Source organism: Chiloscyllium plagiosum, unplaced genomic scaffold (genome assembly GCF_037043375.1).
Source record: "Chiloscyllium plagiosum isolate Xiang-an unplaced genomic scaffold, Cpla_swu_hap1 HiC_scaffold_48, whole genome shotgun sequence".
In the NCBI taxonomy this organism is placed as follows: Eukaryota; Metazoa; Chordata; class Chondrichthyes; order Orectolobiformes; family Hemiscylliidae; genus Chiloscyllium; species Chiloscyllium plagiosum.
The window spans coordinates 10,367,981-10,387,124 of NW_028270186.1; the positions used below are offsets into that span (position 1 = coordinate 10,367,981).

The 19,144-nt window shown below is 42.1% G+C and overlaps 1 protein-coding gene across 1 annotated transcript in view; it reads right to left on the bottom strand.

Annotated features, from left to right (window-relative positions):
* Nucleotides 1–4,629: 4,629 nt before the first annotated feature.
* The window catches only part of slc18a1 (solute carrier family 18 member A1), a 36,179-nt gene continuing 21,664 nt past the window's right edge, over nucleotides 4,630–19,144 (bottom strand). The window contains exons 12-16 of the mRNA XM_043681346.2: nucleotides 13,770–13,821; nucleotides 13,594–13,657; nucleotides 9,578–9,697; nucleotides 8,363–8,496; nucleotides 4,630–5,211 (exon numbers count right to left, since the gene is read on the bottom strand). Coding sequence (XP_043537281.2) covers nucleotides 5,098–5,211; nucleotides 8,363–8,496; nucleotides 9,578–9,697; nucleotides 13,594–13,657; nucleotides 13,770–13,821 — 484 coding nt within the window. The 3' untranslated portion in view covers nucleotides 4,630–5,097. The remainder of the gene's footprint in view (nucleotides 5,212–8,362; nucleotides 8,497–9,577; nucleotides 9,698–13,593; nucleotides 13,658–13,769; nucleotides 13,822–19,144) is intronic.

The window sequence follows — 19,144 nt, forward strand, 5'->3', positions numbered from 1 at the left end:
ATCGATTCTGCACCTTCTCCCAGGTCTGGGCACCCTTCTTAAAGTGCACTGCCCAGATTTGGACATATTGGATGGAATCTTCTAGTGGTGAAGTTGGAGGCAGGAAGAGCACTAAATTAGGCAGGGTTTGGCATAGCTCAACCCCACCACCCTATAGTCAAGTCAGAATATGGTGTTATGGACCAGGCCAGACCCCCTTAAAACATTTCAAGAAAGTAGCTCAGACCCTAACTTTGCTAGTTGTTTTAAGCAGATGTAGACTTGATATTCCAGGAGGGATGCAGCCGGCCCAACCACTTAGTTTTAAACAAACCGGGAATTTATTTGCAAGATTACCGAATGAAACACAAACAAAAGAGAACAGAATGCAGAATAACTTAACCGATCTGAAAACCCAACCAACTCTATCCCAACTTGATGATGCTGTTTCAAATTCCTGCACAAACACCCCTTGGCAAAAAAGGTTCTAACAGGAGAGATGTCAGAAAGAGGGAAGATCAGTATGGACCTGCTTCTTTGGATCCAGCAGCTTCACAACTCTGCTTGCTCCAAACCAGACATCTCGGCAACTTTGCCTCGTACAACACTTTTGAAAAAAAACGAAGGACAACACAATCTTGTTCATGGAGCAGCCTCGTCACAATGGTGACTTTACCTTGTTAACTCAAAGTAGTCTATTTATTGGAACATCAGAAAAGGAGTTGGCCAGTCAGTCAGTCAAACTTGCCCGCCTATTCAATATTGTTATGATTTAGCAAACACTTCAATACTTTTTATTCATCCCATCCTCATAACCCTGTAGGAGAAAGTGAGGACTGCAGATGCTGAAATCAGAGTCGAGAGTGTGGTGCTGGAAAAGCACAGCAGGTCAGGCAGCATCTGAGGAGCAGGAGAATCAACATTTCAGTCCTGATGAAGGGCTTATGCCCGAAACGTCAGTTCTCCTGCTCCTCGGATGCTGCCTGACCTGCTGTGCTTTTCCAGCACCACACTCTTGGCTCATAACCCTGTATGCCACTTTGTGTCATGGTCTTATGGTCTAATCAGGAATCATTTGATGTCTACTTAAAAAGTGCTCAAAGGTTGAGCTCCTGTTGCCATCTGGGGTAAAGAATTTCAGCCTGACCACCCTCTGAGTAAAATTATTTCTCCTCATCTTGGAATTAAGACCTTATTTTGACATGCTCTCATTCTAGACTTCAATTCTCCTGCGAGACAAATCAGAGGGAAATGAGATTGCACAGGCACGGTGCCCTGGGGTCTGTTCTTTCTGCAGCTCCAAAGACATTTGTTCACCCCTGCAATTTGAAGCAGCTATTTGTGACTGAATGAAACAGTATAAAACATGTCAGCAACGCCATGCGGTGAATGCGCCGACAAGCTGTTCGTGAAAGGAAGTGGAGTCGAATTTTAATCAAATGTTGTCTTTGTGAGCCGGTCCTTTGTTTGACATCATTAATTCCAGCGATTTTAATCTGGCTTGTTCTTAATTGTTTGGCCATGGGAAGGGGAACAGGTGCAGAATATGCCCTTCTCTTTGGTTACCTTTGTGGAAATTCTAATATTTATTGCACTGGGCTCTGTTCCGCTTCTTTGCAAACAACATCACATAGTGTCTCCTGCAGCCACATTGATCTCACAATTGAACTGACCTCAGCTCAGCCTCAGCGCTTCACACAAATGGCAACTCATGGATGTACTTGGCATCTTCTGGTCAGCACTTACTCCCGTGTCTCTCCTGCTGAGTATTTTTAATCCCATGCCAGGGGAACCGCTGTGCACTGTCACACACGAAGTCATTGCACACAGACTTGGCAAGCTCAATTCCTGACAGCAAAAGCAATAGAATGGTGTAAACTCTGGATGAGTAACATGGGAACAAAGATCTTGGGCGCAGTAAGAAGCCATTTGGCACTTCTTCCTGGCTCCAGCATTCAATCAGATTATGGCCGATTCGGTTGTGGTATCAAATCAACTTTATGATTCCTTTGTGTATCAAAAATGTATTTAGTTCTGCTTTTAATCAGCCAATCCTGCTACACACCTACATTCAAGTGCTGCTGTAAGATACATCTATGTGAGAATACTCCTGTACTGTTACACCTACACTCATGTAATGGTACACCTACGTTCAAGGACTGCTGTACTGTACACCCACATTCAAACACATTATACTGGTACACCTTTGTTCAAGAGCTGGTGTACTGGGACACCTGATCTTGAAACCAATGAGCTTATTTCATGGTTGAAAAGATAACGGAACTTTTCATGGAACAGAAAAATATATAAAATCTTAAAATTCAAGTACAGAAGAGTCAGCACAGTTTTCATTTGTTTGATTGACCATTGACCAAGGGCATTGGAGATGACATCACAGTTAATGTGACAAAATGGGTAGAAAGTTGACTACAATACAAACTGTCAAAGGTTAAGGGGAGTGACTCAGCCAATCAAAAGACAGGAAATGGTCGTCCACAGTGTTCGGTCTGCAATCAAGGAAAAGTTTCAAAAAAGAAGCTATCAAGAGACGAAATGAATGGACATGTACTTGGCAAATCAATTTTACTGCACGTAAGTTTGGGATGTTGCAGTTTGGTCGTGAGAATAAGGAGAAGCCACAAATCGTTTGTATTGTAAAGGTCCAAATGATCGATGGTACAAATAAAGAAATCACTGCAAGTAGCAACACGGTTTACATACAACCACTGAGTCATAGTTGAATTGAAAGGCAGTCCAGAAGTGATGGTAAACTTATATCAAACTTTGGTTGAACCACACTGTGGAGCCATGCACTTATTTCTGGTCCAAGCCAATACGAAGGATGGAGATGCAGTGCAGAAAGTGCCAAGGAAAGATCCACAATGATGATTCCAGAATTTTGAGAATATCACAAATGGCTGAACAGATTAGAAAAGAGAAGGGTGAAGGTGACTGGATCAAAATCTTTCAGATTCTGAAAGGGTTTGTAAGAATAGAAGTAAATTTAAGAAATTGTTTTCACTGTTATATCGCCACAATTGGCTCTGCTTGGATCTGTTTTGGAATAATATGCTGCCCCGATCCTCAAAATATTTACCTGTTGGGCTGACTCCAATGGAGTGCTGAAGGAACAACAACCACAATAAGTTTTCACCAGAAGTAGCACATGTTTGAGTAACAAGAAGCATTTATTACAAAGTAACTTAAGATAGCAGGTTACATGAAGTTTTGACTGGTTAACAATCTGACACTGAAAGGAGATTTGATTATCTTCTAAGAGATACCAAACTTGGCGAAGTTACATGGTTGTTAACAGCAGAGGTCAGACAAACAGGGGTAGACAACACACTGACAACTAGAATTTACCAGCTCCTCCCATAGACAGAAATGGTCACTTTTATCCTAGTGAACAGAGCTCTGTGAAGGTGCCAGAGTTAACCCTTTAAGGATAATTGCCTCAAACAACATCCAAACATAGGGCCATGAATAGAAAATAGCCACTAATAAAACCATTCAAGAATTCTGGAGAAGGTACAATTCCCGAAGAGTGGTTCAAGTGTAGAACATTCTCCCATTTGGAGTAATTGAAGCAAATTGACCAATTGCATCTTTGGGAAAACAGCATAACTGCTTTCAGAAGAAAGAATAGAAAGAAATGTTGGAAGGTTTAGATCATGTTAGCAAGTTTTGAGAAGATTTGTTGCTCAAGTTGAGGTTCTGGATGTAGGTATGCTCACTGACTTGGAAGGTTTATTTTCAGATGGTTCAGAGGTAACATCATTAGTAAGCCTCCAATGAAGCACTGGTGGCATGGCCCACTTTCTGTTTATGTGTTTAGGTTTCCTTGGTTTGGTTACAGCAGTTCCTGTGGTGATGTCATTTCCTGTTCTTTTTCTCAGGGGTGGTAGATGGGCTCCAAATCAATGTGCTTGTTGATAGAGTTCCAGTTGGAATACCATGCTTCTAGGAATTCTCTTGTGTGTCTCTGTTTGGCTTGTCCTAGGATGAATGTGTTGTCCCAATCAAAGTGGTGTCCTTCCTCATCTGTATATAAGCATATGAGTGAGAATGGGTCATGTCTTTTTGTGGCTTGTTGATGTTCATGTATCCTGGTGGCTAGCTTTCTACCTGTTTGTCTAATCTAGTGTTTATTACAGTCCTTGCAAGGTATTTTGTAAATGACATTAGTTTTGCTCATTGTCTGCATAGGTCTTTCAAATTCATTAGCTGCTGTTTGAGTGCATTGGTGGGTTTGTGGGCTACCATGGTGCCAAGAGGTCTGAATAGACTGGCAGTCATTTCTGAGATGTCTTTGATGTCAGGGAGAGTAACTGGGGTTTATGGACATGTTTTGTCTGCTTGTTGAGGTTTGTTGCTGAGAAATAGGCGGACTGTATTCATTAGGGACCTGTTCTTTTTGAATACACTGAATGGGTGATTTTCCTCTGCTCTGCATAAGTGAACACAGTCCGCCGATTTCTCAGCAACAAGCCCCAACAAGCAGACAAAACATGTCCAGAAACCCGAACCACTTTGACTGGGACAACACATTCATCCTAAGACAAGCTAAACAGAGACATGCACAAGATTCCAACCGGAACTCTATCAACAAACACATTGACTTGGATCCTATTTGCCACCCCTTGAGAAAAAGAACCGGAAATGACATCACCACAGGAAATGACATCAGCAACCCTAGGAATCCTAAACACATAAATAGAAAGTGGGTCATGCCACGTGCTTCATCCAGAAACTAACAGATAATGTTACCTAGTATGGTGATGAAACGTCTGAAAACTAACCTTCCAGCTCAGCGAGCAAACCTCGATCCATTTCAATCAAGTGGTGTGGGAGGAGGCTTGGTGGAGCATTACTGCTGACTTGTTGGAAGAATTTGTTTCAGTGTAGAATCAACAGAGTTCCTACAATCTAATGTATTCTGCCTTTTTCAGTACAATGGTTCCTTGATGGTATCTTTATTGCCATGTTGTGTAATGCAGCTTGGCTGATTTGAGATCCTGGCAAATAGAATGAAGGTATGCTTTTGTTTAAATGGATTTCAATGAACACAGGAGTTATGGGCCTTTGACCATCGGTATACTAGCCTTTATTCTGAATTTATTCCTTATTCCCTGCTTCCTCATCTCTACCCTCTATTGCAGTGAATTCCAGGCTGTCCCGCTCAGCGGTGTAATGATGAGTATTCACAGCATTGTCCTGAGACAAAATTGCCTGTTGATAAAAGCAAAATAGTTAGTGTTGGACATCCAATAAAAATTTACCCTGTTTTACCCGTCCAAAATAAACTCATGTTTCCATGAATAAAGAGGATTGAATAATTATCTACAGATGTTCATATATCAATATCGCAGTCTTCTTCCAGGAATGCATCCAGTGCATTCACGCTGCTCAAAAGGAGAGAACTCACATTCATCTCGTGTCCTTCATGACCTCAGAACTTTTTCAAACCCCTCACAACCAATGAGGCACTTTTGAAGTGGAGTCATTGTTCCAGGATTGGCAACATGACCATTTGCTCAAGGCAAGGTCTTATAAACAGCAATGTGACAGTGACCTAGTGGTCTGCAATTTGGATTGAGGGATAAGCATTTTGCAAGGATACTTTCGGTAACTCCCCTGCTCACCTTTGAATACTACCAGGAGATATTTTCTGTTTATCTGTAGGAGAAACAGCCTTCATCTCACAGGTCATCCGAAAAAACCCAAAAGAATCTAAACCATTGGAGGATGGGACGAATTGAAGATCATCTGATCCTCAGCCAACAATATTATTCATTTATCAGAGATGTGTTGTGAATTTTGGTTTGTTTGAAACTTCTTTCCAATGGTGTGACCATACACTGAGGCCTAAACATTAATGGACTGTGGAATGATCTGATCATCCCAAGAAAACAGGAATACATTAACCAGAAAATCACCCCACTGGGTTTTAAGCCAGACCAGCATAGAGATAAGTCAGCCTTCTCTTCTTGGAAAAATATCCCTCGATATGTCTGGAATGAAAACCATTCAGTGGTTTCCATAAGACCATAAGATATGGGAGTGGAACTTGGCCTTTTAGCATACTGAGTCTGCTCTTACCTTTGATCATGGCTGATATGTTTCTCAACACCATTCTCCTGCCTCCTCCCCATAACCATTCATCCCCTTACTTACCAAGAACCAATTGATCTCTGTCTTAAATACAGTCAATGACTTGACCTCTGCAGACTTTGCAGCAATGAGTTTCACAAATTGACCACCCTCTGGCTGATTAAATTTGTCTTCATCCCAGTTCAAAAGGGTCATCCCTTCACTTTGAGGCTACGCACTTGGGTCCTAGTCTCTCCTGCTATTTGATCTTCTCCACATCCACCCTCTCCAGACCTCTCAGTATCCTGTAAATTTCAATCCGATCCGCCCCCCCCCCCCCGACCCCCTTATCCTGCTAAACTCAAGCCAGACCCAGAGTTCTCAACTACCCCTCATATGACAAGCCCTTTATCCCACGTATCATTCTTGTAAGTCCCCTGTGGACGCCATCCGACACCAATCCATCCTTCCTTTGTTATGGGGCTGAACATTGCTCACAATATTCCAAATATGGTCTGACCAGAGCCTTGTACAGCCTCTGCAGTACATTTCTGCTCTGTATTCTTGCTCTCTCAAACTTAATGCTGACATTGCATTTGCCTTTTGAACTGCCAACTGAACCTGCAAGTTTAGCTCAAGAGAATCCTGAACTAGGACTCCCAAGTCCCCTTGTACTTCAGATTTCCTAAGTCTTTCCCTGTTTAGAAAATGATTCATACCTCCATTCTTCCTATCAAAGTGCATAATCTTACACTTCCCTCCATTGTATTCCATCTGCCACTTCTTTGCCCACTCTCCAAGCCTTTTCAAGTCCCTCTGCAGCCTCAACACAACCTGCCCCTCCACCTATCTTTGCATCATCTGCAAATTTAGCAATAGTGCCCTCAGCTCCATCATCCAAATCATTAATGTAGAATGTGATTGGTTGTGGTCACAACACAGACACCCGTGGAACTCCACTAGTCACTGGTTGCCATCCTGAAAAAGACCCTATTTCTACACTATGTCTTCTGCCAGTCAGCCAATCCTCTATCCATGCCAGTAGCTTGCCCCGAACACCATCGGCTCTGATCTTACTTAGCAGCCTCTTGTACTGTACCTTGTCGAAGGCCAAATAGATCATATTTACTGGCTCTCCTTCGTCAAACTTGACAGTTACTTCCTCAATAACAGATTTGTCTGACATGACCTCCTCTTAACGAAGCCATGCCTGACTCAACCCTATTTGACCACGCACTTCCAAGTACTTTGCAATCTCATCTTTCTTCACAGAGTATAAAATCTTACCACAGGTCAGGCTAACCTGCCAGTGAATTGAGAGCGGAATTCTGACTGGTTTTGAAGCTCACTTCTGCTTTGCTCTTCATTCATTTATTCATTTGCTCTTCCCTAACTTCCCCATTCATTCGCCTCTATCCTAACAATCTTGTTTGCTCCCACTCACCTATTGGTTGCTGTCAAACTCATTCACTTCATTCACTGTTACTCTTTCCTCTATTGCCCTCACCAGCCTTGGGTGATGGTTTAAGCACCACCTGAGGGAGAGGGGGTCATTTCAAGGCTGACCTGTCCCCTTTTGTTTGAGGCGTTAAACCAAGGCTCTGCCTACCTTCTCTGGTGAATGTGAAGGATCCCACCAAACTATTTCTAAGAACAACAGTAGAGTTATCCCCACTTATTGCACAGTTAACACCATAGAAATGGGTTATCTGGCCATGATGACACAGCTGTTTTTGGGAGTTGATCTGGAATTAAGAGTCCAATAGCCATGAAATTATTGTCAATTGTCAGAAAAACCCATCTGGTTCACTGATGTCCTTTGGTGAAGGAAACTGCCATCTTTACCCAGTATGGCCCACATGGGACTCCAGACCCAAAGCAATGTGATTGACTCACAACAGCCTTTTGGACAATTAGAGATGGGAAATAAATGTTGGCTCAGGTAGCAACACCCACGTCCCCTGAACGAATGAGTAAAAGCTTCCTGTGTACAAATTATCTGCATAGTGTCCTACACGACAACAATGACTGCAATTCAAACGTGGTTCATTAGCTGTGATGAAGTGGTGATAAAAGTTGCTATAAAAACACAACTTGTTTTTCCAAAAAGCACTCATCCCTTTCCATTTTTCCTTCCTTCCTATTTATTTCTTTTCCTCCATTCCTTCCTGCATTCTTTTCAGTCCTTCCTGTGCATCTTTCCTCGTCTCCATCCTTCCCTTCTTCCGATCCTTCCATTCTCCCCACACCTTCTGGAAGGAAATTGTTTTTATAATATGATGACTCTTACCACTTTCTCTTCTTTGCTCGGGGGATTTCTTAGGAAGACACAAAGTGGAGCATAGCATATGTTAATAACTCCGATGATGACCATGAGCCAATGGAATCCAATTGCTTTGACAATAGCTCCTCCCATTGAGGGGCCTGGGTGGTAAGCACAACATTTCATTTTTTATGTGAGACAAGCATGTTATACTTGAGATTTCTTTTGAACAGATTCTAAGTCCACACCTTAGTTGAGAACTTAGTTTCAGTCATCAGACTCCACAAAACTCATACTCACTGATTATTAGCTCCCATATTTATACAAACAATTCTCACCCAATTAATCCTAAACTCAATAGCATTCATTACCCATTCCCTTAAACTATTATGTCCCACGCACCCCTTTAGACTGTATTAGATGACAACAATGCACACAGTTTTCATACTTAATTACCTGTCTGCGAGGGACAGGAGCGGTTCGATTTTGTTTGAGAAAAATGAAACAAAACTGTGCAGGTTATTGACGTATTTGGATCTGCAGAAAACCTTATGACAATAGCTCACAGGGAAAATCATGAGTTAAATTAAAATTTATTCAGGATAGACTGTGGCATTGTGGAAGAAATTGATGACAAAACAGAAAACTAAGAATGAGTGAGAGGTGTGGTGTCAACCTTGAGTTGCAGGGAGGCACTGAGTGGGGTATCAATGGAGTTGACACTTTGACCATGGTGTTTTGACATGACTAATGAATATGAAAATTAATTGAAAACTCTACAGTGATGCAGGTAAGTGGTCCCTTCAACCTCTTGCAGTGTTGGCAGGCAAACACTGAATAAGGAAAACATGGGTCTTTTAGCATCCAAGAAAGCAGCAACAAGGTCACGTGTTGTGCCCTTGTTGGTTCTTTCTTCGACAACACTTGAAAAGCAAAGGACAGACAGAGGAGTCTCAGATACCAATGGAATAGTCATTCAGCAAGAGGCCGTGCCCTCGTGAAAAAAAACAAGAAACTTAGAATTGGAGGAAATGTCGGAACATCATCATTGGATAAAATTGAGAAGCTGCAGAAGTGAAGGTTGATACACTGTGAGGAACTGTGTAAATTTGCAGTAGTTCAGACCGCTGGAGTGGGAAAGCAAACAGCCCACCTCAGCTTTATCACTGGATGCTTTCAGAGAGCTTGAGAGACTTACATTTAAGCAAACATGCATCAAAGAAGACAATCATTTTGACTTACCGATTGCAAATCCTACACAAAGCGCCACATCAGCGATGGCAAATATACTGCCGTACACAGATACATGACGAATGTCCACCAGGTAACCCATAATGGGAGTCATGGAGGAATCGGTCATTCCTGGTCATATCAAAAGACACACTCAGAATTCAGGCTGCAACGTTCGATTAGATTCCCTACAGTGCGGAAACAAGTCCACACCGACCCTCCGAAGAATCACCCACCCAAACCCATTTCCCTCTGACTAATGCACCTAACACTATGGACAATTTAGCATGGCCAATTCACCTGAACTGCACGTCTTTGGACTGTGGGAGGAAACCGGAGGAAACCCATGCAACACAGGGAGAATGTACAAACTCCACACAGGCAGTCACCCAAGGCTGGAATCGAACCTGGGACCTTGGTGCTGTGAGGCAGCAGTGCTAACCACTGAGCCACCGTGCCACCCATAAACATGCACAATAATAATTTCTAAATCCAGGATCCGACTGAAGCTGTATCGTATCAAGTATATGTGGGGTTTGGGAGTGTGTCTCCCAAACCTTCCACTGAACAGCTTTGGGTAACCTCCACTTGCGATCTAGGGAGTCAGTCTTTTCTTTAGGTCTCCCTTAGTGGAAGGATTTCAGCACAGTTCTGTGCAATTCCGATCTCCATTTCAGCTTAACTTGTGAAACTAAAGGGACCAAGGTTCATCTTGAATCAATTTAGTGAGGACCTGACATTAAAATAGAAGGCTGTTAAACTTTTGGACTTCGGGGATATTATAATTCCTGAAATAAATTTCTCCCTTCCTGTTTGGCAAGGTGGTCTCCAGCTGAAAGTGGAACAGGCAATTTCATCACTGGAGTTTCCTGGAAGGATCATTTTAAAGCCTGACCAATTTTGGATTGCACATTCACTTGCACTGTGTCAGCAAGCTCGGTGCCATCATTGGCAACCAATTCAATTCCCACCCTCAGACTTGGAGACTAACACTGTTCCTGGTATATGCACTCATGACTTCTCCAAATGTGAGATTCCAACTCAAGTTGAAGCTTCCTCAGAACTCAGAAAACTTCCTCAGGGATCGAAGTGAAAAATATTCTTGGACTCTTACTTTGGCTGCAATTCCATTGTTGTGGGCAGCTCTAGTTGCTCCTCAGTAAAGCCAAAACACTCCCAGGAACACCACAGTAACTGCTATTTGTATGAAAGTAACCTTGAGGGGCATTTCAATATCTGTGTCCCTGTTCTGATTCACATTGCATTCCATTTCCCTTCAGCCCTGTGCTCATTGAGCTGCTTTGACTCCCTGTCAGGACACATCTTGAATTTCAAAATGTTCACTGTTTTGAAACTGGTCCCAAGGCTTTACCCCTCCGTAACTCTATGAAACATTTCATCTCCACAACCCTCTGAGCTATCTACATTCTTCTAACTCTGACCTCTTGTGAACCCTAATTGCTTAACATATCATATTTACAGCACTTTTTTTTCAGATTTCTAACATCTTCAAGATTTGCTTTCAGTTTAGTTGCCTCATCATTGGTGGTTGCACCTTCAGTGTCTCTGTGACAGTCTGAAATTCCCTTCCTACACATCTTGTCCTCATTTTTCTATCTTTAAGACACTCTTGCCAAAACCTACCTCTTGTATCAAGCATTTGGTCTTCATGCCTCATTATGTGGCTCAGTCCCATCTTGTGTTTTATAATTCCCCTCTGTCATGCATTTGAATTTTTTTATCACATTGTTAAACTGGTGTGCACTTACATTGGAGAAGGGGTTTCAGAACAAGAGGAGTGCACTGTCATACGGTGCACAATATTACATTGTTCCAATGTCGTTTTGAGGCCATACGATCAGGCTTTTTAAAACTTCCTTCACAGAATGTGGGTATCACTGACTGATCCAGCATTTATTGCCCATCCCTAGTTGCCCTTGAGCTGCTGTAAATCAAACCATTGGAGTTGCTGGAAGGGACGTTTGTGAACATGAAGGTGACGGTAAATTTTTGACTTCGAGCCAGTCGAAATCAAAAAGAAATTATCCTTAAAAATGATTTTTTACTATATGATATACACAGGATATCAAGATTAATATCCATCCTAAAATTGCTTCCCTTGAGCCTCTTCTCACCTTTCCTCATCGAACACGATGAGATTAGATAGTATTCTGTTCTCTTCTCTCGTGCTTATGGTGAATAACCTCCCTGAACTACATCTCAGCCCCTCCCTGTGAGAGCAACTTCCACATTCTCACCACTGCTGCTGAAGAAGTTCCTTCAGAGTTTCTGATTTGCATTCTTTCCATGACACTTATCTTTATGGCCTCTGCTGCTCTTCTCAACAAGTCTGAACCGTACTTAATTTTAAATGAATGATTCGATTATCAGAATATAGGAACATCAGAATTATCAGCCCTTCATGCCCGCTCTGCAATTCAGCATGATCATGCTAATCTTATCCCGGTCTTAACTTTCTGTCTGCTCCCCATAACCCTTTATCCCGCTCCTTATCAGAAACGTATCTATTTCTTGATTGAATTTGTTGATTGATTCTGCCTCCAATGGACTCTGTGGCAGTGAGTTCCACAGCCCGTTGAGAGAAGTAGTTTCTCCTCATCTCTATATCTGTGCCCTCTTGTTTAACACTGTCCATAAGGGAGAACATCTGTTCAACACCCACCTTATCAATCATATTTAGCATTTCATATATTTCAATCGAGTACAAGCCCAAGCTATTCAAACACTCCTCACACAACAGCCCTTTCATCCCTGGAACCAAACTTGTGAACCTCCTCTGAACTGCCTGCAGTCCCACCACATTCTTCCTCCAGTAAGAAGAGCAGAACTGGACACAATATTCCAGATGTGATCTCACTGACGCCTTACATAATTGTCACAACACTTCTTTACTTTTATCATTCAGTCCTTTTACAATAAATACCGGGATTCAATTTGCCTTGCTTATTGTATGCTACACCTGCATACCCACTTCCTGCAATTCATACAGAATCAGTCTTTTATGCAACACTTTGTCAAATACCCTCTGGAAGTCTAGATATACACCAATCACTGAATCCCCTTTATCAATCTTGCTGGTTACATCCTCAAAGAACTTATGCAAATTTGTCAAACACAATTTGCCTTTCATGAAACTGTGCTGACATTGGTGAATTGAGCTTTGTTTTCCAAGTGTTCAGTTATCTCCTCCTTTATGATTGACTCCAACAACTTCCCCACTGTCAAGGTCAAACCAACTGGTCTATATTTTCCCAATTTTTTTGCCTGTCTCTTTTTTTGAATAAGGATGTCTAATTAGCCTGTTTCCAATCCACTGGTACCTTTCCAGAATCCAGGAATTTTGGAAAATCATAACTAATGCATCCACTATCTCTGCTATCATCTCCTTTAATATGCCAGGATACAGGCCAGTTTACTTAATACCTTCTCCCTAGTTATAGTAATTTCACCAAGTTCCTCTGTAGTAACTGCAGCTTTTGGGAAGAAATTGTTATTTTCCAACTCTGAAAACCAAGACAAAGTATCAGCTTAGTGCCTGTGCCATTTCTGAGTTACCCATTCTGACTTCCCCACTTTTATCCTCTAAAGAGCCAACATTTACTTTTACTATTCTCTCCCTTTTTACACACTTATAAAAGCTTTCATATCAGTGCATATGTTTCTTCTAGTTTCATTCTGTCATCCATCTTAGCCCTTTTGGTTTTGTTTTTAGCAACCCTTTGCTGATATTTAAAGTTCTCCCAATCCTCCAGAGTGCTTCTAACTTTTGCAGTATGATGTATTTTCTACCTATACATTTTCCTTCACTTCCTTGTTAAGCCATGGATACTTTTTCACCTTTTATCTTTCAGCCTCCCTTTACTTGGCACTTTTAAGATTTAAAATGTGAGAGACATGATTTTTGTGAAGACCTAACTAGGTATCTGCAAGGAAGGTGATAGATATTGAAGGATAACTGGCAAGTCTGTTTCTGACTTGAGATGTATTCACAGTGGCCTGCTACTAACCCAGTGAAAAACCTACTCCACATCCGGGAACAATGAGCAGAAAAATGTTGGTTGCCAGAGGAACCTAAGGCATAAATGAAACAAGGTTAGGGACAAGAAAATTGCACACTCAACTGAAATTAAAATGGTACAATGTATCAAGTGAAATAAACTGAAAATCAAACCAAACTTCTTACAGAGATTATACTTATCCCCAAAAGTACCATTCCAACCAGGGCACACAGCCACCTGCAAATACACAGAGAGAAAGCATTTTGAAAAAGGTACACACAGATGCAAATTATAGTCAATAGACAATAGGTGCAGGAGTAGGCCATTCAGCCCTTCGAGCCTGCACCGCCATTCAATATGATCATGGCTGATCATTCCTAATCAGTATCCTCTTCCTGCCTTATCTCCATAACCCTTGATTCCACTATTCCAAATTGTTGTGGGAGCGTATTCCTATCACTGAAGCCTTGTTGTTCCATATTTCTTTGAAGTAACAGTGTGATTGTTTTCACTTGAATAAGGCCCTGAAATGAAGTTTGTACCTTCGCCTTTTCAATCATTGCAGCTGCACTGAATTGAAATAATTGTGGAATTGTGCTTGAAGGATCATATTTATCTGTTGCCTTTATCTCTGCTTGCATCAAGATCCATTCATCATTCATCCTTGTATGTGCCGATTTTTATTGGTTTTTGCTCTTCCTCACCATAAATTTAATTTTAAAATTTTCCTGCCCATGTACAGAACATTGAACAGTACAGCACAGTACAGACCCTTTGACCCTTGACATTGTGCCGACCTTTTATCCTACTCTAAGATCAAACTAATCTACGTACCCTTCATTTTACTGTCGTCCATGTGCCTATTCAAAGAGTCACTTCAATGTCCCTAATGTATCTGACTCTATCACCACCGCTGGAAGTGTATTCCACACACCCACAACTCTCTTTGTAAAGAACTGACCTCTGACACCTCCCAGAAACCTTCCTCCAATCACCTTAAAATTATGTCCCCTTGTGATAGCCATTTCTGTCCTGGGGAAAAGTCTCTGTATCATCTTGTACGCCTCTATCAAGTCACCTCTTATCCTTCTTTGCTCCAATGAGAAAAGCCTTAGCTCCCTCAATCTTTCTTCATAAAACAAGCTCTCCAGTTGAGGCAGCATCCTGGTAAATCTCCTCTGCACCTTCTCTAAACCTTCCATATTGTTCATATAATGAGGGACCAGAACTGAACACAATATTCCATGTGCAGTCTAACCAGGGCTGTATAGAACTGTTGTATAACCTCGTGGCTCTTAAACTCAATCCCCCGGCTCATGAAAGCCAACACACCATATGCCTTCTTAACAACCCTATCAACTTAGGTGGCAACTTTGAGAGATCTATGGATGTAGATCCCAACATCCCTCTGTTCCTCCACACTCCCAAGAATCCTCCCATAAACCCTGTATTCTAGATTCAAATTTGACCTTCCAAAATGAATGACTTCACTCTTTTCCAGGTTGAACTCCATCTGCCACTTCTCAGCCCAGTTCTACATCCTGTCAATGTCCCGTTACAGCCTACAACAACCCTCCTCACTATCTACAACTCCACCAACCTTCGTGTCATTGGCAAACTTACTAACCCTAACTCTAATTAAAAACTCCATGACTTATAGAATCAGAATTAGAATTAGGTTTATTGTCACATCTGATCATGTGAGAGCAATGAAAAGTTCACAATGTCACTGCTTGCAGCACCATCTTCAGTTCAAATGTACCTAGCTGCAGATTCTTAGGAATAAGTTAGAAGAACAAAGCAATAAAAAGTTCAGATTTACAGTCCTGCCAGGTAGAGAAGATGGAACAGATGACTCTGCGTTGGTCTCCAGTCCATGTCAGGCCTCGCTTCCTGTCCAAGCCAGGACCTCCCCTCCAGTTTGTGTTGAGCCTTGCCTCCAGACTGTCAAGGCTGGGAGTCCATGTTGGCTTCACCCAAGGACAGCAGTCTGCTTTGGATTCACCTCTAGGCCAGGAGTCCACGCTGGCTTTACGTTGAGCCTCATGAGGCTGGGAGTCCGTGGTGACTTCACCTCAAGGCCAGGAGTCCGTGCTGAGTCTATGAGTCCATGCAGCTTCACCCCAGCCATTGGTAAGAAGAGAGAGAAAAAAACCAAAAGGCAAAAAAAAAAGGAAATGGACAGAGTGGATGAGCTCTGTCTCAGGAATCCTACTCAGCCACCATCTTAGATCGATGCTTTATACTTCTTATCTGACTAACTTCTTTCATCTTTAACGCATTCCAAGATCTCTATGACTGTACCCCTGTGCTCCTTCAGTCCTGAATCCTGTGTATCCAGCTTAAATTGCTCCAGTGTTAGTAGTTGTGCCTCCAGCTGCTCAGATACTAAAGTCTGTTCCTCTCCTACTTTTAACTCTCTGTTCTCCTTTCATACATTTTTTAAAAGCCACTACTTGGAGGGCTTTATCCTAATATCTCCTTTTTTGGATTGTAACCAAATTTTATCAGGTAACCTTTTCTGAGAAATGTATCAGAATGTTCCATAGTTTTAATATTTAAACTTGCAGGTTGTTAGAAATGCTACATCCAGTTTGGAATCCATGCTCCAATCAAGAAAGGTCTTGCTCCTGATGCAACCCCAAGCTGGAGTTCTGGCATGGTAAAACTTTGGGTTCTGACAGTGTAGAAAGTCATTCAGGAATAAAAATACACCTATAAGTGAGAAGTTACTATTCCTTGTTTTTTCTTATGGAGTTTTTCAATTTTCCTTAATCTGAATACAGTTAAACCCAAATTACTTGATTTGCCAGGACACTGATCTTTGCACAGTTTAGATGAAGTCTATCCCAATAGAACTGTTCTTGTTTCCCCTGTATTTGTGTCAGTATTCCAATCTTTGAGCCACACATTTATTTCTCTGATTTAATTTACCTTTGTTTTCATCCAATGCCAATTTGCTTATGGTTGGGGAGTAATCTGAAGATTATTGTCTTTATGGGCATGCTTTTTAACTTCACCCCAAGCTGCTTATACTCTTTCAGCAGAAGTTTCTTCCTACGTGTGTGGTTGGTATTATGTTCAACCACAACAATTGGATCCTTCTGTTCTCACTCTAAATTCTCAAGAGATGTATTTAACACTGGCAACATACCCTACGGGACTTAAGCTTCATTCTGCCAAGAATGGTGTCACACCTTTCTCCTTTTCTATGACCATATTTCTCTGTAGTCCCTCAACTTGAATGGCCCTCTGTATCACAGTGGTGTGGTCACTTTGCTCATCTTTCCTCCAGTTCCCACACAGGATGCAAGAACCTCGCACCTATTAGACAAGTGCAAGGGCTGTGGCTTCTTCAGTGCAACTTTCCAGATTCCCATATCCCTTTCAATTGTAGTTAGACTCTCCTGTACTTGACTATCGACAAAGTGGTAGAAAACGTAGGTTGGTTTTCTGGTTCCTGGAACACACATGGTTTATTGTGTCCAAAACTTGGGCTCCAGTTCATTGAGTTGAAGTTTCTCAAATGCAGGTGCTTACGACCAATGTGGTTGCCGTGGATCAGATTGCAGTTCAGCAGCTCCTACATGCTTCAGCTGCAGCACAGCACCTGCCCTTCCAGCTTTGTTGTATTTTCTCTGAGAATGAGAGTTTCAAGATTTGAAATATTCCCCTAACAATTATTTTTAGCTTCATGAAATAATTTAAGTCATTAAGCCATAAATTTAATACAGTCCTCATGCAACCAACTTCCTGAGTTGAGAGAAACAAATGTCAAGCTCACCAAACTACTGACCAATCACCTACTGGCTTACCTATTAATGCCTTGAGACATCAGCTCTCAGATCTTGCTGCCTCTCTTGTCTTGTACAAAATCAGAACAGAAATACCAAGTACTCTGTTGAAACTGTACTCTGTTGAGGAACTGCTATCTGTTTAATAGCTTTAACTTTACACTTTGCTCATGGATCTTCAGGGAAAGATACACTAAAACGCCCAGATCTCTTTCCTTCACCTGTCTTTAATTCTGTTCCTCTGTGGTAATATACTCAGCATTTGATCTACCCAATGAGAAACACCGCATGTCCTGAAGTTAAACATCATTTGGTAAACACGAGCCCATTTATCCAACAAGATCTGCTTTCTGTGCTCAAGCTCCTCCATAGTTCCAACTCCCACAGACATTTTGGGGTCATTCACAACTTGTGGTTTATTCTCCAAGATTATTGATAAACTTGGTAAACAGTAAAGTTAGTTAATGAGAAACAACATTGGCGAGCAGTCTTCAAGCAGATCCAAATCTATTGACTGCAATTTTCAGCCTACAGGTATTCAGCCAGGTCTCAATCTACTGGAGTGATTTGCCATTAATTGCACATGGTTCTGCCTGTCAATAAGCAATTTGAGAGGTTCTACTAAAGTTGCTTTACATGAGGTAGCTGTTTCAAACATGTTCCTTCAGCTTTTGGTCACAATTCCTAATTTCCTGCTGAGCTCTGCACCCACTCTCCATGTTAATTACATTTAAAATGTTGAATACCACATGTTATTATTGCCACACTTCCATTTATTGCCCAGATCGAACAATGGAGGGGTTTTCTGGATCATGTCAGAGGACATTTGAGCAATATCTACCTTGGTGTGTGACTGAAGGCAGATCAGTAAGTTGGCAAACCTCCTTCCCTAACTAGAAAACCAGTTGGATTTTTACTGTAATCACATTTTCATTTACAGATTTTGAATTTGAATAATACCATGGTATTTGAACTCTCTTTTCTGGATAATGAGACCTAGCCTCTGAAGTATCAGCAATGTAACATAAACAATGCACTCCAGTCCCTTCATTTTATACAGCTTCACAGTTCTCTCCCCTTCCTGGACCATCTCAGACACCTCCCTCCTCTTCCTGGACCTCTCCATCACCGTCTCCGGCAACCGACTAACCACGGACATCTACTACAAACCCACTTACTCCCACAACTACCTAGACTACACCTCCTCCCACCCTTCCTCCTGTAAAAATCCCATCCCTTATTCCCAATTCCTCCGCCTCCGCCGCATCAGTTCCCAGGATGACCAGTTCCACCTTAGAAAATCCCAGATGGCCTCTTTCTTCCAAGATCGCAATTCCTTTCCCATGTGGTTGACGATGCCCTTCAGTGCATCTCCTCCACTTCCTGCACCGCTGCCCTTGAACCCCACCCCTCCCAACACAACAAGGACAGAACCCCCTAGTCCTCACTTTCCATCCCACCAACCTCCGCATACATTGCGTCATCCTCTGCCACTTCCGTCACCTCCAAACAGACCCCACTACCAGAGATATATTTTTCTCCCCACCCCTATCAGCATTCTGGAGAAACCATTCCCTCTGCGACTCCCTCATCAGGTCCACGCGCCCCCGCCGGCCCACACCCCACTCCTGGAACCTCCCCTACCGCCACAGGAATTGAAAAACCTTCGCCCACACCAGTCCCCTCACCTCCATCCAAGGCCCCAAAGGATCTTTCCACATTCGACAGAAATGTACCTGTACCTTTACCAATGTCATCTACTGTAT